The sequence below is a fragment of the Zea mays genome, chromosome 1 (assembly GCF_902167145.1).
Source record: "Zea mays cultivar B73 chromosome 1, Zm-B73-REFERENCE-NAM-5.0, whole genome shotgun sequence".
Taxonomy (NCBI): Eukaryota; Viridiplantae; Streptophyta; class Magnoliopsida; order Poales; family Poaceae; genus Zea; species Zea mays.
In genome coordinates, this window is record NC_050096.1 from 59565654 (window position 1) to 59585373 (window position 19720).

At 43.9% G+C, this 19720-nt stretch overlaps 2 protein-coding genes across 5 annotated transcripts; one reads left to right on the plus strand and one right to left on the minus strand.

Annotated features, from left to right (window-relative positions):
• The first annotated feature begins 1003 nt into the window (after positions 1-1003).
• LOC100217227 (uncharacterized) lies at positions 1004-6505 on the plus strand. Of its 2 annotated transcripts, none has more exons than XM_008667720.4 (9): positions 1004-1440; positions 1781-1983; positions 2074-2158; positions 2276-2343; positions 3005-3055; positions 4215-4288; positions 4841-4899; positions 4987-5048; positions 5919-6505. In XM_008667720.4, exons 2-9 carry the CDS (start codon positions 1819-1821, stop codon positions 6057-6059), a joined length of 705 nt encoding a protein of 234 aa, XP_008665942.1. In that variant the 5' UTR covers positions 1004-1440; positions 1781-1818; the 3' UTR covers positions 6060-6505.
• LOC100273678 (uncharacterized) lies at positions 5787-8722 on the minus strand. 3 transcript variants are annotated; one of them, XM_008669658.4, is made up of 7 exons: positions 8525-8688; positions 8078-8345; positions 7584-7977; positions 7141-7359; positions 6890-7025; positions 6529-6780; positions 5787-6414 (listed from the first exon to the last, which is right to left on the minus strand). In XM_008669658.4, the coding sequence occupies exons 1-7, from the start codon at positions 8627-8629 to the stop codon at positions 6130-6132; spliced, it is 1659 nt and encodes a 552-aa protein (XP_008667880.1). In that variant the 5' UTR covers positions 8630-8688; the 3' UTR covers positions 5787-6129.
• Positions 8723-19720: the final 10998 nt, after the last annotated feature.

Here is a 19720-nt window from a genome sequence, read left to right on the forward strand (position 1 = left end):
CGAGTCCAGCTAACGGTGGAGAAGGTCAAGTCGGATGAACACCTACGTACAAAAAAAACTATTGTCAATAAAAAATTTGGCAGCACCTCCCCTGTAAAGTGATGTTTATAGAACCTGCAAATAAACGACAACATGATGGTTGCCAACACAGAAAACATGTAATATCAATGTGCTAAACAAAATGCTAACTATATAATCACTAAGAATTTACTAAACACTAACAATATGCTAAGCAAGAAACTAGCTAACTATTTTAATAAACACTAACAAGAAAATAAATATCTAACTATTTACTAAACAATAAATAAGTGGATAGCTAACTAATTACTAAACACTAACAATAGCTAACAATTTAATAACTAAGTAATTAAAAACAAAAAAAAATTACCTGGCGGCAGTGGCCGGGGCGGGAGCTGGCGCGGTGGCGCGGTGGCCGGGCCGGGGCGGGAGCTGGCGTGGTGCCAGGCGCGCGGCGGCCGGCGCTGGCGAGCTCGGCGGGCGGGGCGAGCGAGCGCGGTCGTCGAAGCTCGGCGGGCGGGGAGGGCGGAGCTCGGCGGTGGTCGGGAACAGCGGCGGCTAGGGCGCGTAGAAGCTGAAAAGTAACAGAGAAGAAACACAGAGAAAAGGGGATTGTGGTTAATTCCTAGCTCGGCGCCAAGATCTGTGGCGCCGAGCTAGGTGCCATGCGGACATCCACGTCACCCCTGCCCGCCATGGCCACGTCACAGCTTGGCGCCATAGGCTGTGGCGCCGAGCTGTGTTACCTCGGCGCCACAGCCTATGACGCCGAGCATCGGATCCAAACGTGTAAATAAAATTTGTGGGGGTCCAAACGTAGATTTGTGTCATAAAAGGGGCTAAAAACAAAAAATTCGGCCGAATTACCCGTACTCAAACTCCATGTCCCCACCTCTGGAACGACCCACCGGCCAGGTGCCACCTCCCGCGGGCCGCGGCCCATGAGTCCATGAGAGTATGAGACATGTCCCTGAGTCCTTGACGGCCTGACCTCGAGCCCAACAAAGCAACTCAGGCATCCACCTACGCGCCTGCTCTACCCTAGTGGGCATTCCTGCCGGCTGCCGACTGCCGTCCCGGCATCCTGTTGTTGCCCATCTCATCGCCCGCGGCCGGCCGCCCAGTGCCGCACAACCACCATATCTCCCTCACAGTCACAGCCTCACTCCATGACGCTCGTTGCCTGCCAGCCAGCCTAATCTATAAGCTCATCGCCGTCGAGGCAGTGCCCAGCTGCTCTCTTCTATTTCTACAAGCGGTCAGGTAGTATTATTAGTATGTTGTATGGCTAATGGCTAATGGCTAATGGCCGATGGCCTGCGAGACAACACCAACTGCGCCGAGCTGCCGCAGACAACACCAACTGCACACTGCTGCATAGGAGGTCAGGAGAAGGCGCTCCAGCGCAGCACGGCAGCAGGGGTACGGACTGATTGAAATTTTCCTTTCCTAAATTGCAAACGCTTGTACGAATCGAGAAGATGGGAGCAGCAGTGCAGCACTACCGTCTCTCCCTGGAGGTGTTCGATGAAATGCCTAAGCTAAGATTATATGCCAAATTCAGTTCTGAATATCTGATTTTCTGCTGCACTGCAAGGTTTAAACCGATCTTAGTTCTGGCATGTGTAAGTATAAGGCAGTGTTGGATGTGCTAGCTGTTCAGTTCATATTTTTATGTTCCTGTCTGGTTCACTGTGGTGTATTTCAAGAACAGATTTGTCTTGCTTTCAAGACATTGACATCTGATTTTTTGGCTCATTAGATTTCTGGACGGATCTGATTGAATAAACCGTGAAGGAGATGCCCTGGAATAGATTCATGCCCTTCCTTTCAAAATGTTGTACTTCTACCGTTCAGACATCTTCATCATATTCATCTTTTTCCTCGTCCTTCTCCCCGATACAACCATGGTTATTTGTGGGTCTTGGCAACCCTGGTGAGAAGTATCAATCCACCAGGCACAACGTAAGTTGCACATCTCATCTTGTATCTCAAAATTTCTCAATATCATGGTACTTATGTTCGTATTTTTTCTTGCAATTTGTTTGCTCACAGGTGGGTTTTGATATGATAGATGCATTTGCGCAATCCCAGGGTATACCCCTGACTACACATTACTTCAAAGCACTCTTTGGTGAAGGTTTGGCGCCATTTACGCACCCTGAGAAAGAATATCACTCCTCATATTTTGTGATACATGTTTTTGTTTCTTAGCACAAAGGGTTAAATGAATGTGTTGTCCGCGCCATTGATTCAGGGATGGTTGATGGAGTCCCTGTTCTTCTTGCCAAGCCCCAGACTTATATGAATCTCAGTGGAGAATCTGTAAGTGACACTTCTGGGCGTGTTTCCTAGTTCTCCTGCCTTGTACTATTCTATTCTTGCATACTTTGTTTCTTTCACTGATTTTCTGTGGTATGGGCATTAATTTAGCTGATGCAACTAAATGCTATCCGATGTTTCACCTGCTACCTCTTGAATTTGAGGTCCCATTGCACATGTAATGATGTAAACTTAGGGTCTGTTTGGTTGGGCTGTGGCTGTGGAAAAAGTTGCTGTGGGCTGTGAGCTGTGGAAAAAGCTGCTGTAGGCTGTGTGCTGTTAAAAAGCTAAAAATCGTTTGGTGGAAACCACTAAAAGTCGTTAAAAGTTCTTCGATATATGTTTTCACAGTTCCATCCAAAAGCCACTAAAAGCAGGTCCAGGGGTGCTTTCAGTTTTGCACTACGAGAAAGTCGGCTTTTAGAAAAAGCTGCTTCCTGGATCCAGCCCTTTGGTTGGCTTTTGGCTTTTAGGGGGCAAAAGCCAAAGCCAAAAGCCAAACCAAACACACCCTTAACCATGTGTTCTGTTTATTGATAGTAATCTTGATGCATTATGGGTTTCTGATTATGTATGTCTTATTTTCTTTAACTGGACATACAAAATCGTTTACACAATTCTTGTTTGATGACTACTAGTGATCAGTCTCTGTTTTCACTTGCAGGTCGGCCCACTTGCTGCCTATTATAAACTGCCACTTAATCGTGTCCTAGTGGTAGGTGTTTGTTTCTTTTTTCATGAACACACAGGAGGACTGTGTATCTTTTATATATTAGAGAGAAAGAAAGAGGACCAATCCCAAGTACACAGAGAACCCTGCTACATGGCTAAAACATCCTGCTATAAACCTATTACAGATGAAATATGAAATTCGACCCAATCCTCCTAAGATCATCCTCAACCCCTTGCAGGTGATGAACCCCTGCCAAAACCCAGCAGCTGAACTCTTGAAGAAAGCTTTGCTGCACCTTCCCAAGGGCCAGTTGATCCCTATCAAACACACATCTGTTGCGCTGAATGCACCAAGCACCTAGGATGCTGCTGCTGCTGTTTATGCCTTTTTATTTATCCTTCTGAACAAGCTTGATCACTTTCCTCCACCATTCCGCAAAGGATGCCTCCTCTACCTCCGGAGTCAGGTGTCCTAATCCGAGAGGATCCAATAGACTAAACCATAATTGTTGTGCTAAGACACAGGAGGTCAATATATGTTGGACAGTTTCATCTTCTTGACCACAAAGTGGGCAGGTCTCAGGATGGTTTAATCCTCTCTGTTGCAATCTATCGGCTGTCCATCATTTGTTCTGAATTGCTAACCACAAGAACATCTTACATTTAGGTGGCACCCAGGATTTCCACAACCTCCTTCCAAGGTTAAAAAAATGATAGAACCATTTAAGAAAGCCTCATAACATGATTTGTAAGTGAATATGTAGATCATTATCTGGAGAGGGAATTACCACCTCCAGAGCTTCCCATAGAGAGTGTTATTCCCATTTCCGACCTGTGTAACCACTGAAACTGCGAAGAAATTTCTGACCTGTGATTGTACAGGGATGTCAAGATCGAACCACGGCCTGGTAGGGTCGATTTTGCTCAACCACAGCCACCTTAGTTGTAAGGCTCATCCCTTAAACTGTAGGTTCGGTATACCAAGACCTTCCAGTTTCAGAGGCCTTGTCACCTTATCTCAGGAAGCTAAGCAGTTTCCCCCATTAACCTCTTTTCTTCCTTTCCAAAGAAAGCTATTCTAATTTTGTCTACTGCTTTTATATAATCCATTTAGGCACCTTCATAGCTATAAGGTGTTTGTTTCTAAACTTTGCTGGAGCCATGTTACAAGGCAATATGACTTCTCTGTATGTGAGTTTCAGGCGTTTGATGACATGGACTTGCCATGTGGAGTTCTCCGTCTACAGCCAAAAGGAGGTTCTGGACGACACAATGGGTAAGACTTTATTTTTATCTGTTTTATGGGAGCATCTTCCACCTGGCAAAAGAAGTTTATATTTCGAAAGGAAAAATATCTTTCACTATGTTTAAATGCATATATCAGCAATGGTAACCACTTTATTATTGTCACAAACTTGCCCATTGTCTTAGTCCCCTAATCTGGGTTGTTGGCATGCCTTTAGGGGACACTAAAGAATCTTTTGAAGTTCTGTAGATATTTTCCTTTTTTATTGTTGTGGTGTTCACACATCTGGCTTCCTCTCCTTTTTCCTTTCATTTTTTGTATTACTTTTACTATGTTTTTCTTGCTTGAACTTTCCATTTTGCATAAATGGGGGGGGGGGGTCTAATTAGTTATCTGAAAAGGTTATCAATTACTTTACAACACTCTTAATCTGTTAACAGCATATTGCCTCGTGCCAAAATTTGGAATTTTATCTTTGGCTGGTATGAAAATAAACCATTAGCTATATGGCATCTATTGGATGTTGGTAGAGAAAGATTTATCTGATCTTGACAATAAACATTTACCCTTTTAGTCTATCAGGTTGAAGAGTGTTATATACCACTTTCGTAAGAATCGAGAATTTTGCCGATTAAGGATTGGTACTTTCTACACTCTTGCCATTTAGAATTTGTTTAATTTTGGTGGACAAGAATTCATCCTGACTTATTTAGGAATTGGACGGCCAGCTGGCCAGATGGATCCTAAAGCCTTTGTTCTTCAGAAGTTCAATAGGACTGGTCGTGAACGGGTAAACATGTCACTAGTAATTTGTGCTTCTGTAGTTCTTGTTTCATGTTATGCTATTTGTTTTAATATTATCTGAACTCTGCTGTAGCTATTAATGAACTAGGTAAGATTCACATTGCCACATTAGTTGTATTGTTAATATTTTATCCAGTCCCATTAATAGAAAAATTCGAAATTTCTCGGACAGATATGACCATATAATATTGATTCCACTATTCCAGCAAACTTGTATGTATATATAAGCATGCTGCAACCTTTAGTTTTGGCATAAACTTCAACAAAACTTTGGTAACTTTCACAATGCTTTCTGCGAATAGGAGCACCTTATTGATACTGGAAAACTTTTTAATTTGGTGGGTGATATTTGTTACCAGCAATCTGGCTGCACATTTCTGAGTAGTTTCAACCACAGTATATGGAATATGGTGATGCTTGTTTGATTTGTGTGTTGAGAAGATCGATTTAGACTTGTAGTATCGTTGAATTTGGTGTCAAAGTTAAGATCAAGGTGGAGATTGACATTTAGAGAATTGGGCTTGGGCTTGAGCCAGCCTCTTGAAAACTGCGGGCCTGGAGTTTCCTTTCCGTTCAAGTTAATGCTACCATGTCATGGAAAGATTTAGTTGAAGTTGGAGGTTGGGAAATAAAAAAATAATAATCTAATAGTCATACTGCCGAGTTTTTACAAGTGATGATCATGGGCTCATTCTACTAATGCAATTGTCACAAACATCATATCAGAATTTATTATCATCGTATTGCAACAATCTATAGTTTTGCACAAGAATATTTAAATTCAAACAAGTTATCTTTATTTGATGTACTGTAACAACCAGAGCTTATCATGATTGCATCTTTTGCTACAACCTAGATCGATTCAGCCGTGAGAGAGGGTGTCGATATTCTGAAGATGGTGGCTGCGAGGGGTTTGACAGAGGCGGCAAAACTGACAAATGCGGACCAGAAGTATAAGCATCTGAGATCACATGGTATCCAGACTAACGATGACTAGACAAAGCTTACTAGGGGGGCTACTCTTTTCAGCACATCTCTCGATATTCAGACTAAAGACGAAACTCGTTTTATGGCCTGTTGAGAAACAGGCGTTCGATGAGCCCCTTTAGACCGTCGCTGAACGTGAACGCGTCCTTGTTGTCACCGTACATCAACGGCATGCTGGCGGTTATGTCGGCAACTCGCTGCACTGCTGGAAGTAGTTTGCTGTTCTCAAAGCGTGCTCCGTTTATAGTTTTCCATGCATCTTCAATCAGGGAGCTTATCTGTGCAAAGGCAACCTCAGCTGTGACGCCATGCTCACTGATGTAGCATTCGACCGAGCTGTCCACGTCGTTTTTGTTCTTTCCACGCTGCGAAAGAACACATCCATTTATTTATTTATTTATTACTGGGCAACAATCCAAAGGACAAGAATACTTAATGGTCTTATTAAAGAATTAATCAGGGACATGTACCAGTCCTACCTTATACGAAGCAAGGTCATTCATGAAGCGTGTGACCTCTGCGAAAGCCTTGACAGCATCCGTGCAACCCATTGCCCACTCAAGTGCCTCCTGGGTTGCTACATCACCTCCCATGCCAACTAGTAACCCAACAGCTGCGAATGGAGCGCCTGAGCACACAGTGGATACCTTTACCTGATCTTCGAATCTTGGCTTGTAACGGCCATGAAACCATTCCGCTTCTTGGAGATAATTACTCGATAATGTTTGAAACTGGAGATGATTTTTTTTAAGAAAAAGTATTAAGTCTTCCTCTTACTTCCAGCGAAACAATCTAAGTATTTCTTTTAAAAAAAAAACAGAGAGGGTGGTGTGCTTGTACCGCTTTTCTGCTAAAAGCGACCCTGCACTTCTCATGTGGTTCCAGCTCGTCCTCAAACTCCTCAAAGATGTTCATCAGCTTGAGGTAGAACTTCTTCAGGTAGTCCGGCAGGAGAGAAACAGCGCTCTCGTCCCATCTGTTAGAAGAGAAATCAAGTGGTTATTACAACTTTGAGCGCAAATATTGTATGAGCAACTGCTTTCTTCAATTCCTAGCACAGATCAATAAGATTGAACTGGAGCACTCCAAACCTCTGTATAGCTTCATCGAACCTTCGACACTCCTCCAGAGTAGCGCGGACGTCGTAGGTGTCGTCCGTCAAGATTATCAGCGCGATCATCTTAGCGAGGATCATCCTCGCCCTCGCGTGTTCTTCCTCGTAGTACGCCGTGTAAGACCACAGGTAGCACTCCACCACGCGGTCCCGCGAGTAGGTCACTCCAGCTTCGTTGTAGAGATCTTTCCACCACCTGGGAGGGATTAGACACAAACAGGAGGTTTGTTATTCTAAAATCTAAGAATGGTGATATTAATTAAGGGTATACGTTCTCTTCTGCAAAACCACTCGTCCCGCCCCTGTTCTGGTTTGGTTTAGCTAGCAGATAAAACCGAGAACACCATTGAGAGACTTGGCAGTTGCCATCTCTCCTTTCATGATGCGGATGCATGGCCAGACACTATATACTGATCATACCTAGAAAGAGCCTTGAGCTCCTTCACGTGGAGACGTTGCAAGAGCTCGAAATCCAGCCGGGCGAACTCCAGAACGGAGGGGTCATGCTCATGCTCATGCGTCGGGTCTCCTCCGTACTCCGAGACATAATGCAGAGTCTCGACTCTTCTGACCGTCCGCGGCAGTGGCAGGTGGAGCGCTCGGCTCACCTGCTGGGCCAGCGGGTACTCAAGGCTACCTCTCATGGACATGGACTCAAGACGCTGCCTGGCGAACAATGCAGCCTCCTCGAGCTCTGCCTCTCCATGGGTGAGAAGGTAAGCCGCGTTGTATAGGCTCAGCAGCCCCCTCGCGTCGTCGTCTGCCACGCCGACGTCAAAGCTCCCGTTTTCGTCTCTGAACCGGTCGAATACCTCTGCGAGATCGAACGACCATATATATATATTAACTATATGCAAGAGCTATGCAATGCAGCGCATGAGCTTGTCTCGTATCGTACTCGTACTACGACGTACCTGGAGACACCCAGAACCCTTGCTGCCGCAGCAGGCGGAACCGAAGGGCGACGTCGTGGAGACAGGCGCCGCCGCTGTTGAGTTCTTCCGCGGCGTGGGCGCTAGTGAGGACGGAGAGGATCTGGGTGCTGAAATGGTGGTCTATGCTTAGATGCTGGAGCGTGTCCACTAGGTTGAGTTGCTCGGCTGTCGTCGTGCAGGCTCCGAATAGCCCAGCTATTTTCTCCTTTAGCTGGCTCATCCTCTCTGCTGTCCACTCCTCCGACTTCTACACAAAACCATAGATAGACAATTATGATGGTGGCATGGTGCAGTGCTGATTGTTCAGACAAGAAAAATGACATGCATGGTCCTGGAATACATAGGTTGTAAGAAAACATATAGATGGCATTTCGTTCGCATGCATCGCTGCTAAGATAGCTGTACTGTAGTATAGGGCATGCATGCCTGCGATGGCTGTGGACTGTAGTCGATGAAGAAGTCACCCCATACAGTCGGATGGAAACCCGACGCCATCTCTGGGACACTAACACTAGCATTGTGAGATGCCATTGTACACGCTCACTTCTTGCTCTGTCTAGGACTCTAGAGCTGCAGTGCAGTACGCTTGTTGTATTAGCTTTTGGGAAGAATGGCAACAGCGCACATATATATAGATAGATGTGAGGAAGACAGAGAGAGATTTGTAGTGTAGTATATATGCATTTGGCTTCTGATGTAGTACATATATACATTCGTTGACAAAATATTATCGTGTGTGTTTGGTGTGGCCCACCGCCTGTACGGAGCAGCCGGCGGCGGCGTGATATATTTGTGGGATAAAGAGAAAAATTTCCCCGCCATATATGACGCTCATGCCCATGCAAACGAACCGTCGAAGAAGAGAAGATGATAGATGAAAGAAGGGTGGGCCGGACAAGAGATGAACGAAGCTGCAGCCCCCCTTCCTTCCCTCCTTCAATTCCTACCGGTGAACGGATCCGGACCACGTGGCCCAATTATATATGTCCACACAGTACTTTAGCCCGTGTTTCTTCAATTTAGTCAGGTGCATGTGCTTGCTTTTTCCTCGAATGTGGGCTTAGTGAGTACTGGCAAAATTAAATATAAATATACTACTGAGTGCTGACAAAACAATATCGCTAAGATCTTGTTTGTTTTATACGTTATTCACATGTGTCTCCAACTGTAGATTTAAGCTGTTTATATATATTCATCGCTAGGATCTCTACTAGTCCAACTTTTTGTAACTTTCAACTAACAAAATAGTAATCATTTTTGGCTTGTTTGAACCCAAACTGAATTATACTGATCTATAGACTATGGATGGCATTATAGTAATTGAGATTGTGGATTATATATAATTATTTACATCATCGTTGGGAACGGTAGATTATTATTGTATAAAGAGGTGGGTTATTGTTAGCCTTGATTACAAATAAGCTATATGATTTTGTTTTTCAAAGAAGTAGGCTGGAGGGTTGCATTGTTATATCCAGCTGGCTAGATTCATTATATTGTTAAAATCAAACACAAGTCCGTACGTGGTGTTTGAAGTTTGAACCACGACCTTCGGGCTTGTTCAGTAAAACGAATACGACTACGTCCAAATAAACTCTTCAGATTATTCTACTTAATATAAATTAAGCTAACACTCAAGATGTCCTATATTCATGGTCAAAGGTCAAATGAATTAATTGTCAATCAATGTGGCTGCACAGGAGGACGTCAACAAGACGTACAGCCAATAAATAACGGCTGCTAAGTGTTTCAGATGTGACAGAAATGGAATCAGCTGTGCCATTAACGTAATTTTTGAAGTCTAAACGGTTTTAAATGAAAAAGTAGTGTCCACTACTCTTTTTAAATACTACAACTTCTATTAGTTCAGAATATTTCTCTATCCGAGATCATTCAAAAATTTAGAAAAAAATTATAGTTTTAAATTATTTATAGAGATGCTAGGTTAACAAAACCTTAACTACAAATAAATCGTTAAGAAAATCATCAGTACAAATCATGTATTTATACTTGCAGTTTTGTTAAGAAAACTAAAACACGTTAGACTTATAATTAGTTTCTACATACATCTTGTCATGCCCTGTCCTTCAAGTAAATAAATGAGGTACCACATATGTGGATTGGGCTACTTGGGCTATTTTTCATATGGTGAGGTGCCCTAGGTACATATCACCAACAATAGCTCCCGAGACTTCCTGTGGTCTAGAGAACCTAGACATAGGGACGATAGTCTTGATGGAAGTTTGGATGTGAGCACTTTTTTGTGTCTAAATGCTCTCTCTTATTATCGAAATTGAATGGGACCACACATTGGACCCTGTGCCTCTAGCCCTGAGCCTCCGAGCAATTTGTGGAATTGGGCAAAGTGTAAGCTTGAAATGTCATCACCTTCTGAGCACATATCATGCATACCCAATGACAGTTATGATGAATCTTGATGATCAATGACAGTCAAGGATGTTGTTGGTGCAGTGGCGTTGTAACATCTCAAAGGAGTCCAATCTAACATTAAAAAAACTTCATTATTTAGGCTCTCTTTGGTTGGAATTTATTAAGACGCTCCAGCGTCTGCAATATAGCCAAAGCAGAAGAGTTTTTTTTTTGGTTTCAACGACTCGGATAGCAAAGGAGAAAGGAGAGATAAAAAGAACTTTCATACACAGAGTGTGAAAAATATGTGAGGAATAGTTGTGCCAGAGGAAGGTAGAGTCGGAGGAAGCTCTACCAAAGAGGCTATTAGCATCGAGACATCAAATCTACCATATCGTCTTCTACCCCTTTCACTTTTTTCATCCTAATTAATAGATATCAAATTTGCAGAAGCACTTATCGAGCTGTGGGACTCCGATCCAAGAGAATGCCACATTCACTAGTAGAAAAGAGCTCAAAGCCTGCGGCACCCATAAATTATCACTGGCGGTTTCAGTTACCGCGCACCAGTAAAAAAACCAGGTGGGCCCGGCTTGGGAACCGCCAGTGGAAACCTATTTCCACTGGCGGTTCTCTTAACACAACCGCCAGTGGAAATAGGATATTTCCACTGGCGGTTGTGTTAAGATAACCGCCAGTGGAAATAGGTTTCCACTGGCGGTTTTTCAAGCCAACCGCCAGTGAACTATGTGTTATAAATATCACTCTTCCTCCCCGACAGGAGCTGTAGCTCGCAGCCAACTTCCATTGGAGGCGATTTTGGAGGTCCAGATTTCACAAAATACAAGGGGGGAGGTTTTTGTCTTCATTTTTTGGAAAAAGGTGAATAAGAAAGGTTGGTTTATGTTTCTTTGTCAATTTTTGTTCATTCTTGCTCAATTTTAGCCACATTTTGGATCTAGGGTTTTACATGTGAGAGAGAAGAGTATAGCTAGGTTATTTTCTCTATTTCCTCAAATGAGGTTGCTTAAGATGGTTAGATTTTGTTTATTCCCTCTCCTTTTTCATGTTTAGTTCTCAAATCAGTTTATCCATGACACATATTTAGTTGCTTAATGAATGGTGAATGTGTTGTATGGAGAGGGAGGATGATAGGTTGATAATTAAGATTGTTTTTATTAATTGTTATGAAAGGTTGGTTTAATTATGTTTCAATTGCCAATTATTGTCCATTTTTGCTCAATTTTAACTACATTTTGAAACTAGGCTTTCACCATGTGTTAGAGATAGGTTTGGGTATTAAGATTTTTTGTTTATTAGTTGCTACGAAAGTTTGGCTTATGTTTCTTTTGCCAAATTTTGTTCATTTTTCCTCCATTTTAGCCACATTTTGGATCTAGGGTTTCACCATGTGTTAGAGATAAAGTAGTTAGGTTGCCTAATCCAACCGCCTATGACCTTTGTTGTATAAATACCCCTTCATCCTTCCCGACAAAAACTGTGTAGCTCGCGCGCAGCCCAACTTTCATTGGAAGGCCGAATTTCACAAAATACAAGGGGGAGGTTTTGATCTTTATTTTTTGGAAGAAGGTCGCTAAGAAAGGTTGTTCATGTTTCTTTTTCCAATTTTCTTTATCCATGATATATTTAGTTGTTAGGAAATATTAGTATATGTTTCTCTTGCCAATTTGTGTTCTTGTGTGTTTTATGTTACTTTTTTTACAGGTGATGATGGAGAGGATATCCTGGATGTATAACTTATCAAGGCTAGATCCATCGTACATATCTGAGGTCCATAGGTTTATTGTTGTCGCTACGAACCATGCTTGGAGAACAAAGACAAAGCACATATATTGTCCATGCATGGACTACAAAAATGCTGTTGTATTTGATGACACAGAACAAATCATATCTCATCTGGTATGCCGAGGATTTGTGAAGGATTACATAATTTGGACAAAGCATGGAGAGGGTAGCTCTTCGCCTTATACAGCTAGAAACCCTGCGAACATCGACGACAGCTTTCAGTTCGTTCACGAGACACAACAACCTCTTCCACAGAGCGAACATGTAGTGCCAAATGTTACTGATCATGGTTACGCTGGAGGAAATGAACGTGAAAGAACCCATGTTCTGCCAAATGTTATGGACGAGGAAGATGTAGAGTTGTTAGAGGCAATGTTGCGTTGTCATACAGATCCATCGATGTTCTTCATGAAAGGTATGGAGTCCCTGAAGAAGGCAGCAGAAGAGCCTTTGTACGACGAGTCTAAGGGTTGTACCAAAGAGTTCACGACGCTCCGGTCTGTGTTAAAGTTGTTGATGTTAAAAGCTAGATATGGTCTGTCTGATGCTGGCTTCGATGCGTTCTTGAGTATTGTCGCAGACATGCTTCCAAAGGAGAACAAAGTGCCTGCTAACACGTACTATGCAAAGAAACTAATCAGTCCACTCACTATGGGCGTGGAGAAGATCCACGCGTGTAGAAATCACTGTATCCTTTATCGAGGTGATGATTATAAAGACTTGGAGAGCTGCCCAAAGTGTGGTGCAAGTAGGTACAAGACGAATAAAGACTATCGAGAGGAAGAGTGTGTTGCATCTGTGTCTAAAGGGAAGAAGTGAAAGAAAGCCAAAAAGAAGACTTCAAAATCCACGAGCAAAGAAAAAGAAGAAGTAGACTATTATGCGCTCAAAAAGATTCCTGCTTTGGTGATGTGGTACCTCCCCGTCGTCGATCGATTGAGGTGTTTGTTCGCTAACCCTGAGGATGCCAAACTTATGAGCTGGCATGCTTCTGATGAGCACAAAAACGATGGGAAGCAGTGGCAAGATTTCAATGAGAACCACCGAGACTTTGCCGATGAACCAAGAAATGTTAGGTTCGCACTGAGTACTGATGGAATGAATCCATTTGCTGAAAGGAGCAGCAAGCATAGCGCATGGCCAGTGATCCTCACCATATATAACCTTCCTCCATGGTTGATGCAGAAACGTAAGTACATTTTGCTAACCATCCTTATTTCTGGACCTACACAATCTGGAGTTGATATGGATGTATTTTTAGAGCCCTTAATGGAGGATATGAAAATATTGTGGGTAACGGGTGTTCAAATGTTGGATGAGTATCGTAAAGATTCATTCACGCTGAGAGCAATTATTTTTGTTACGATCAACGATTACCCTGCACTCTTCACATTATCAGGCCAGTTTAAGGGAAAGGTTGGCTGCGCAGTATGCATTGATAGAACTGCTTACGTGTCCCTTACTGCATCTAAGAAGATAGTGTACATGAGGCACAGACACTTTTTATTGGAAGGACACAGGTACCGCATGCGAAAGATGGATAAGTACTTTGACAATAATGGTGAACTACATTCTACTGCTCCATCGGGTAACAATAGAGGTCATAGAGTTTTTGAAATAGTCAGGAATATCAAGTTTGTTTTCGGGAAGAAGACAAAAGACGGAAAAACAAGGAAGGATGCCAAACCAGCTCCGGGGGCTATATTCAAGAAAAAGTCTATTTTCTTCGAGTACTTGCCTTACTGGAAAGAGTTAGATGTGCGGCATGCGATCGATGGTATGCACGTTCAGAAGAACGAGTTTGAAAGCATAATTGGCACCTTGCTAGACATAAAGGGCAAAACAAAAGAAGGGCTCAATTCACGCATGGACTTGGTAAATTTAGGCATAAAAAAGGAACTACATCCTGTTCTTCAAGAAAATGGGAAGTACCATCTCCCAGCAGCAAGCTACAATCTCAATGTAGATGAGAAACATGCGATGTGTGTTTGGCTTAAGAATTTGAAAGTCCCATCCGAATTCTGCTCTAGCATACGGAGTATTGTGTCAATGAAAGACCTGATAGTCACCAACTACAACTCACATGATTGTCATGTCATGCTGACTACATTCCTACCTATTGCCATCAGGGCTATAAATCCTTTGTTTTTAAAGATGACAATCACACGGTTGTGCTACTTTTTCAACAGAATTTCACAAAAGGTAATTAACTGTGATGAGTTGGCATCTCTTCAGGAATTCGCAGTGGAGACAATATCACAGTTTGAGATGTGTTTCCCTCCATCGTTCTTTGATATTATGGTGCACCTTGTGGTGCACTTGGTGCCACAAATAGAGGCATTGGGTCCTATATACTTGCATGAAATGTGGATGTACGAGCGTTTCATGTCAATACTGAATGGCTATGTATCAACCCGTGCTCGTCCCGAGGCATCCATGACAGAGGGGTACTGTACCGAAGAGGCCATTGAGTTCGGAGGTCCATTCTGCAATAGTATCCTAAAAGACCAGGTTGCAATAGGTTTGCCTCCGTCACGACACGAGGGTAGATTGTATGGAAGCGGGAGGATGGGACAGAAATCTTTCATCCCACCAGATTACAATACAGTACTTGAGGCACATCACAACATCCTACATCAGCTAGCGATAATAGAGCCATTTATCCAACAACACATCAATGAGCTTCACGAGCAAAATCCTAGGCATACAGCTGATTGGGTAATGAAGCAACATAAGCAGCGGTTCAACACATGGCTAATGGTGAAGGACATTCCACATGGAGAAACAATAGAAGAACAAACCATCAAGGGGTTGGCATCTAGACCATCACGCCAGGTCACAACATGGCAAACCTATGACATTAGTGGATTCACATTTTGTACCAAGTCCAAGGACAAAAAGAGCATGTCACAAAACAGTGGTGTTCGATGCGTGGCCATAGATGATGAAACTGGTGAGATTATTGCATATTTTGGCTTTATTGAGGACATATGGGAACTAGACTATGGTACATTTCAGATCTCGGTTTTCCGATGTCAATGGGTTGAAGACAAACATGTCACGGTAGACAACTATGGGGTCAGAGTTCTTGATCTAAGTAAGGTAGGTTACAAAGATGACCCATGGATCCTTGCTAATCGTGTTGCACAGGTCTTCTATGCTGAACAGATCATTTCTAACAATGAGAAGAAAAGCACCGACAAACCGAAGCATGTAGTTTTTCCTGGAAAACAACAAGCTATAGGAGCTGATGGTGTATCTGATTTAGAGGATTTTAACCAGTTCAACGACATGTCTCTTTTCATAGACCATCCAACCAAGATAAGGAACGTTGAGCGAAGCATCCCACGCAATTCGATGCCCTGGGTACGCCATGATGGACAAGGCCGAACAATAGCTCCCTAGATTATATAGTTGTCATGTAATTGATTATTGTTAGAACATGTCATGTAATTGATTATTGTTAGCGACAAACCGAAGCATGTAATTTTACACGACTTTCTAGTGACTTTCTAGAGAGGAGAGGGAGAGGGAGAGAGAGATAGGAGAGAGAGAGAAGAGAGAAAGGAGAGAGAGGAGAGAGAGAGGAGAGAGGGAGAGATAGAGGAGGGAGAGAGAGGGAAGAGAGAGGAGGGAGAGAGGAGAGAGAGAGGAGGGAGAGGGGAGGGAGAGGGGAGAGAGGAGGGAGAGGAGAGAGAGGATAGAGAGGAGAGAGAGAGAGGAGAGAGAGAGGAGAGAGAGATGAGAGGAGAGAGAGAGGAGAGAGAGAGGAGAGAGAGGAGGGAGAGAGAGGGAAGAGAGAGGAGGGAGAGAGGAGGGAGAGGGGAGAGAGAGGAGGGAGAGGAGAGAAAGGAGAGAGAGGAGAGAGAGAGGAGAGAGAGAGGAGAGAGAGGAGGGAGAGAGAGAAGTAATATATAAATATATATATTATGTATACTAAATATATATATATATATATAATATGTATACAAATTTATATACTTAATATATGTACATATCATAAAAAAATAATATACTAAAAATATTACTACTAGCGGTTCACAACGAAAACCGCCAGTAGAAATGGCCTCCATAGTCTGTGGAAGCCATTTCTACTGGCGATTCTCGATGACAACCGCCAGTAGAAATATCTCCTATATAAAGGAGCGCGCGCGGGGCCGAAAATTTCTCTAAGTCTTTGGCGCCCAGTCTTTTACACTCCCGCCGTCAGGCTGCCGAAATTTCGCCCCGGCGATCTTCTCCGCCGTGCGCCGCCGTCGTCCATGCCGTCGTCCCCGCCGTCGTCCCCGCGCCGTAGGTACGTTCCCCTCTCTCTCTCCCTTCTTCGACTTCGATCACGCTCGGGCACGCCGCCGCCGCCGTGCACGCGCCGCCGCCGCGCGCGTGTAAAAACCCTAGGGCGCGCTTCTCTGTAGAGAGTGAGAGAGAGGGAGAGGAGAGGAGAGAGGGAAAGGGAAGAGAGAGGAGGGAGAGGGAAGAGAGAGGAGAGGAGAGAGGAGAGGAGAGAGGGAAAGAGAAGAGAGAGGAAAGAGAGATGAGGGAGGGAGAGAGAGAGAAGAGAGAGGAGGCAAATGGAAGAGAGAGGAGGGAGGAGAAGAGAGAGAAGAGGAGGGAGGGAAAGGGAAGAGAGGAGTAGATCACCAACATCTCCGACGATGAAGATGAGGAGATCGATTGGACGACACTGATAGACGACGAGGAGTAGAAAAGTAGAAATTACTATAAATGTTCTAATCTTAGTATGATATTATATATAAGAACTTAGTATTATGGACGGCGTATTATGTAAGAACTTAGTATGATATTATATATATGTTCTAATCTTTTGTTCCAATCTGATGAAAGGGGTACACAACTCGATAATATCCGTACGACTCTCCCTCTCTCCCTCTCTATACGTTCTATACGACTCTCCATCTCTCTCTCTCTACGTCCTATACGACTCCTCCTCTCTCCCTCTCTATACGTTCTATACGACTCTCCATCTCTCTCTACGTTCTATACGACTCTCCCTCTCTCCCTCTCTATACGTTCTATACGACTCTCCATCTCTCTATCTACGTCCTATACGACTCTCCCTCTCTATACGTAACTCGATAATATCCGTATCACAATATTAGGGGTTAGGGTTAGGGCTTAGGTTTAGTGTTAGTGGTTAAGGGTTAGGGTACTTGTTAATATGAATTTAATTATTGCTTATGTTAATATGTGTTAATATGCATTTGTATATATATAGCTCAATGAGTTCTCCAATCAAGGACCAAGGATTAGGGCCCGACCACATGGACAAGAGTGTTGCTCAAGAACAATCCATCAGTGAAGGATATGAAACGCCTAGCGACCCTTTTCCTACCACTAGCATAGATAGGGCCGCTCGCCGTGAGTTGCAACGTGACCCTACTTATGATCCACAAGACCATGAGGTAAATTACACATCCTTAATTTCGTGTGTGTACCTAATTAATTAGCTGATTTCACAATGTCTATTACACATGCATGATTTCTTGTGCATTTTATTACATGAATAGGAGGTCTTGTCTCAATTTCGTGCGATGCTCGAAAAAGCTGCGGCATGATACCAAGACGCACCGGAACCGACCCAAGATGCACCGGAACCGACCCAAGGCACACCAAAACCGACCCAAGGCGCACCGGAACCGACCCAAGGCGCACCGGAATCGACCGAGACAACCACCGAGAGGTCAAGGAAAAGGAAGCAGAGCGATCAGAATAGAGGTGACAGGGGGCTAAACAAGTTTCCTGACAAGACATATAAAATCGCAGACGTGAGCCCGAATGGTCAGCCCCTAGCTCCAGAAGAGGCACTGCCTAAGTTCTGGAATGCACTTGGGTTCTTAGTTAGAGATAATCTTGACATCACAATCCGACAGTGGAGAGATGTATCAGATGATGTCAAGAATCAAATGTGGAATAAGCTAATAACGAGGTTTGTTTTGCCTCGGGGTTCAGAAGAACTCGTGAAAAAATACACGATGAAGCAGTTTGCAATCAATTTCCGAAACTGGAGGTCTGAGATGAATACAAAATTTGCAAAGAAAGATCTAGACCCGACGAAAAAATATAAAATCTCAGCAGGTCAGTGGGCAGTATTTCTAGAGCAGAGGAGCAGCCCTGATTTCATATCGCTAAGTGAGGCAAATTCAGAACTATCTAAGAAGAACAAATACCACCACCACCTTGGCACAGGTGGTTACAAGCGTCAGGTTCCTAAATGGAGACAAGAAGACGCCGAGAAGAAGGCTGCAGGGTTGCCGACGCTGTCCGAGCAACTTGGTGAAAGGACAGCTAATTGGATCCGTGCTAGAAAACCAAGGGAAACTGAGTCTGGTGTATCTTTTGATGATCCCACTGTCGAAGAAGCGGCAAAAAACATATATGCAATTGCAGCTAAGCAGAGCCAAGGAACATTTAAGCCGCAAAGGGAGAGAGACATTCTAACGGCTGGTCTCGGTAACCCTGAGCATACTAGTCGTGTACGAGGAATCTCATCTAAGGAAGGATGGAAGGAAGGATTCGGACCACAATGGGAAGGTCTGTACAAGAAACGTGATCGATACAAGGAAGAGATGGCAAATTATTTTAAGGAGGAGGCCAAGAAAGAGTTCAAAGGCCTGATGTCTGAAATGCTATCGAATCCTCCTCTAGAATTGATGCAGCAATTGGCGAGTGCGATGTCTGTTCAACAGATGACCACTCTGAAAGGGAAATGTGCCCTTGGGCCATTTCTAAGTATTTTGGTGATTTGGTGTCCAACACAAGTGCCTAAGTGTAAAATGGTGAACAAAGTACAAATCAAGGATAAAGGTATGTTTCTCAGACTTAGTACATTGTTTTATGGACTAATGTATTGTGTCTAAGTGGTGGAAACAGGAAAAATCCAATTGGAAGACTATGCTGAGTCTGGGAGCACCGGACAGTGTCCGGTGCGCCAGACTAGATCGAGCGAACTGGCCGCTCTCGGGAATTCACCGGCAACGTACGGCTATAATTCACCGGACTGTCCGGTGTACACCGGACTGTCCGGTGAGCCAACGGTCGGCCGGGCCAACGGTCGGCCGCGCGATCTGCGCGGGACACGTGGCCGAGCCAACGGCTAGAAGGGGGCACCGGACTGTCCGGTGTGCACCGGACATGTCCGGTGCGCCAACGGCTCTCTGGTGGCCAACGGTCGGCTGCGCCGTTTAAGGAAAGAAATCGGGCACCGGACAGTGTCCGGTGTGCACCGGACTGTCCGGTGCACCAGTCGACAGAAGGCAAGATCAGCCTTCCAGATTTGCTCTCAACGGCTCCTAGCTGCCTTGGGGCTATAAAAGAGACCCCTAGGCGCATGGAGGAGTACACCAAGCATTCCTACAACATTACTAAGTACCAAGACATCGATTCCGCGCATTTGATTCATTGTGATAGCATCTAGAGCTCTTGTTG

What these genes read in the sequence shown, in the direction of transcription:
- LOC100217227 (XM_008667720.4), top strand. Translation starts at nt 1,819, where the DNA reads ATGCCCTGGAATAGATTCATGCCCTTCCTTTCAAAATGTTGTACTTCT. An exon ending in ATCAATCCACCAGGCACAAC is followed by an intron (nt 1,984 to 2,073) that starts GTAAGTTGCACA and finishes GTTTGCTCACAG; the next exon opens with GTGGGTTTTGATATGATAGA. An exon ending in CACTTAATCGTGTCCTAGTG is followed by an intron (nt 3,056 to 4,214) that starts GTAGGTGTTTGT and finishes TGTGAGTTTCAG; the next exon opens with GCGTTTGATGACATGGACTT.
- LOC100273678 (XM_008669658.4), bottom strand. Translation starts at nt 8,629, where the DNA reads ATGGCATCTCACAATGCTAGTGTTAGTGTCCCAGAGATGGCGTCGGGT. An exon ending in ACAGTCCACAGCCATCGCAG is followed by an intron (nt 8,346 to 8,524) that starts GCATGCATGCCC and finishes GGTTTTGTGTAG; the next exon opens with AAGTCGGAGGAGTGGACAGC. An exon ending in AGGGTTCTGGGTGTCTCCAG is followed by an intron (nt 7,978 to 8,077) that starts GTACGTCGTAGT and finishes TCGATCTCGCAG; the next exon opens with AGGTATTCGACCGGTTCAGA.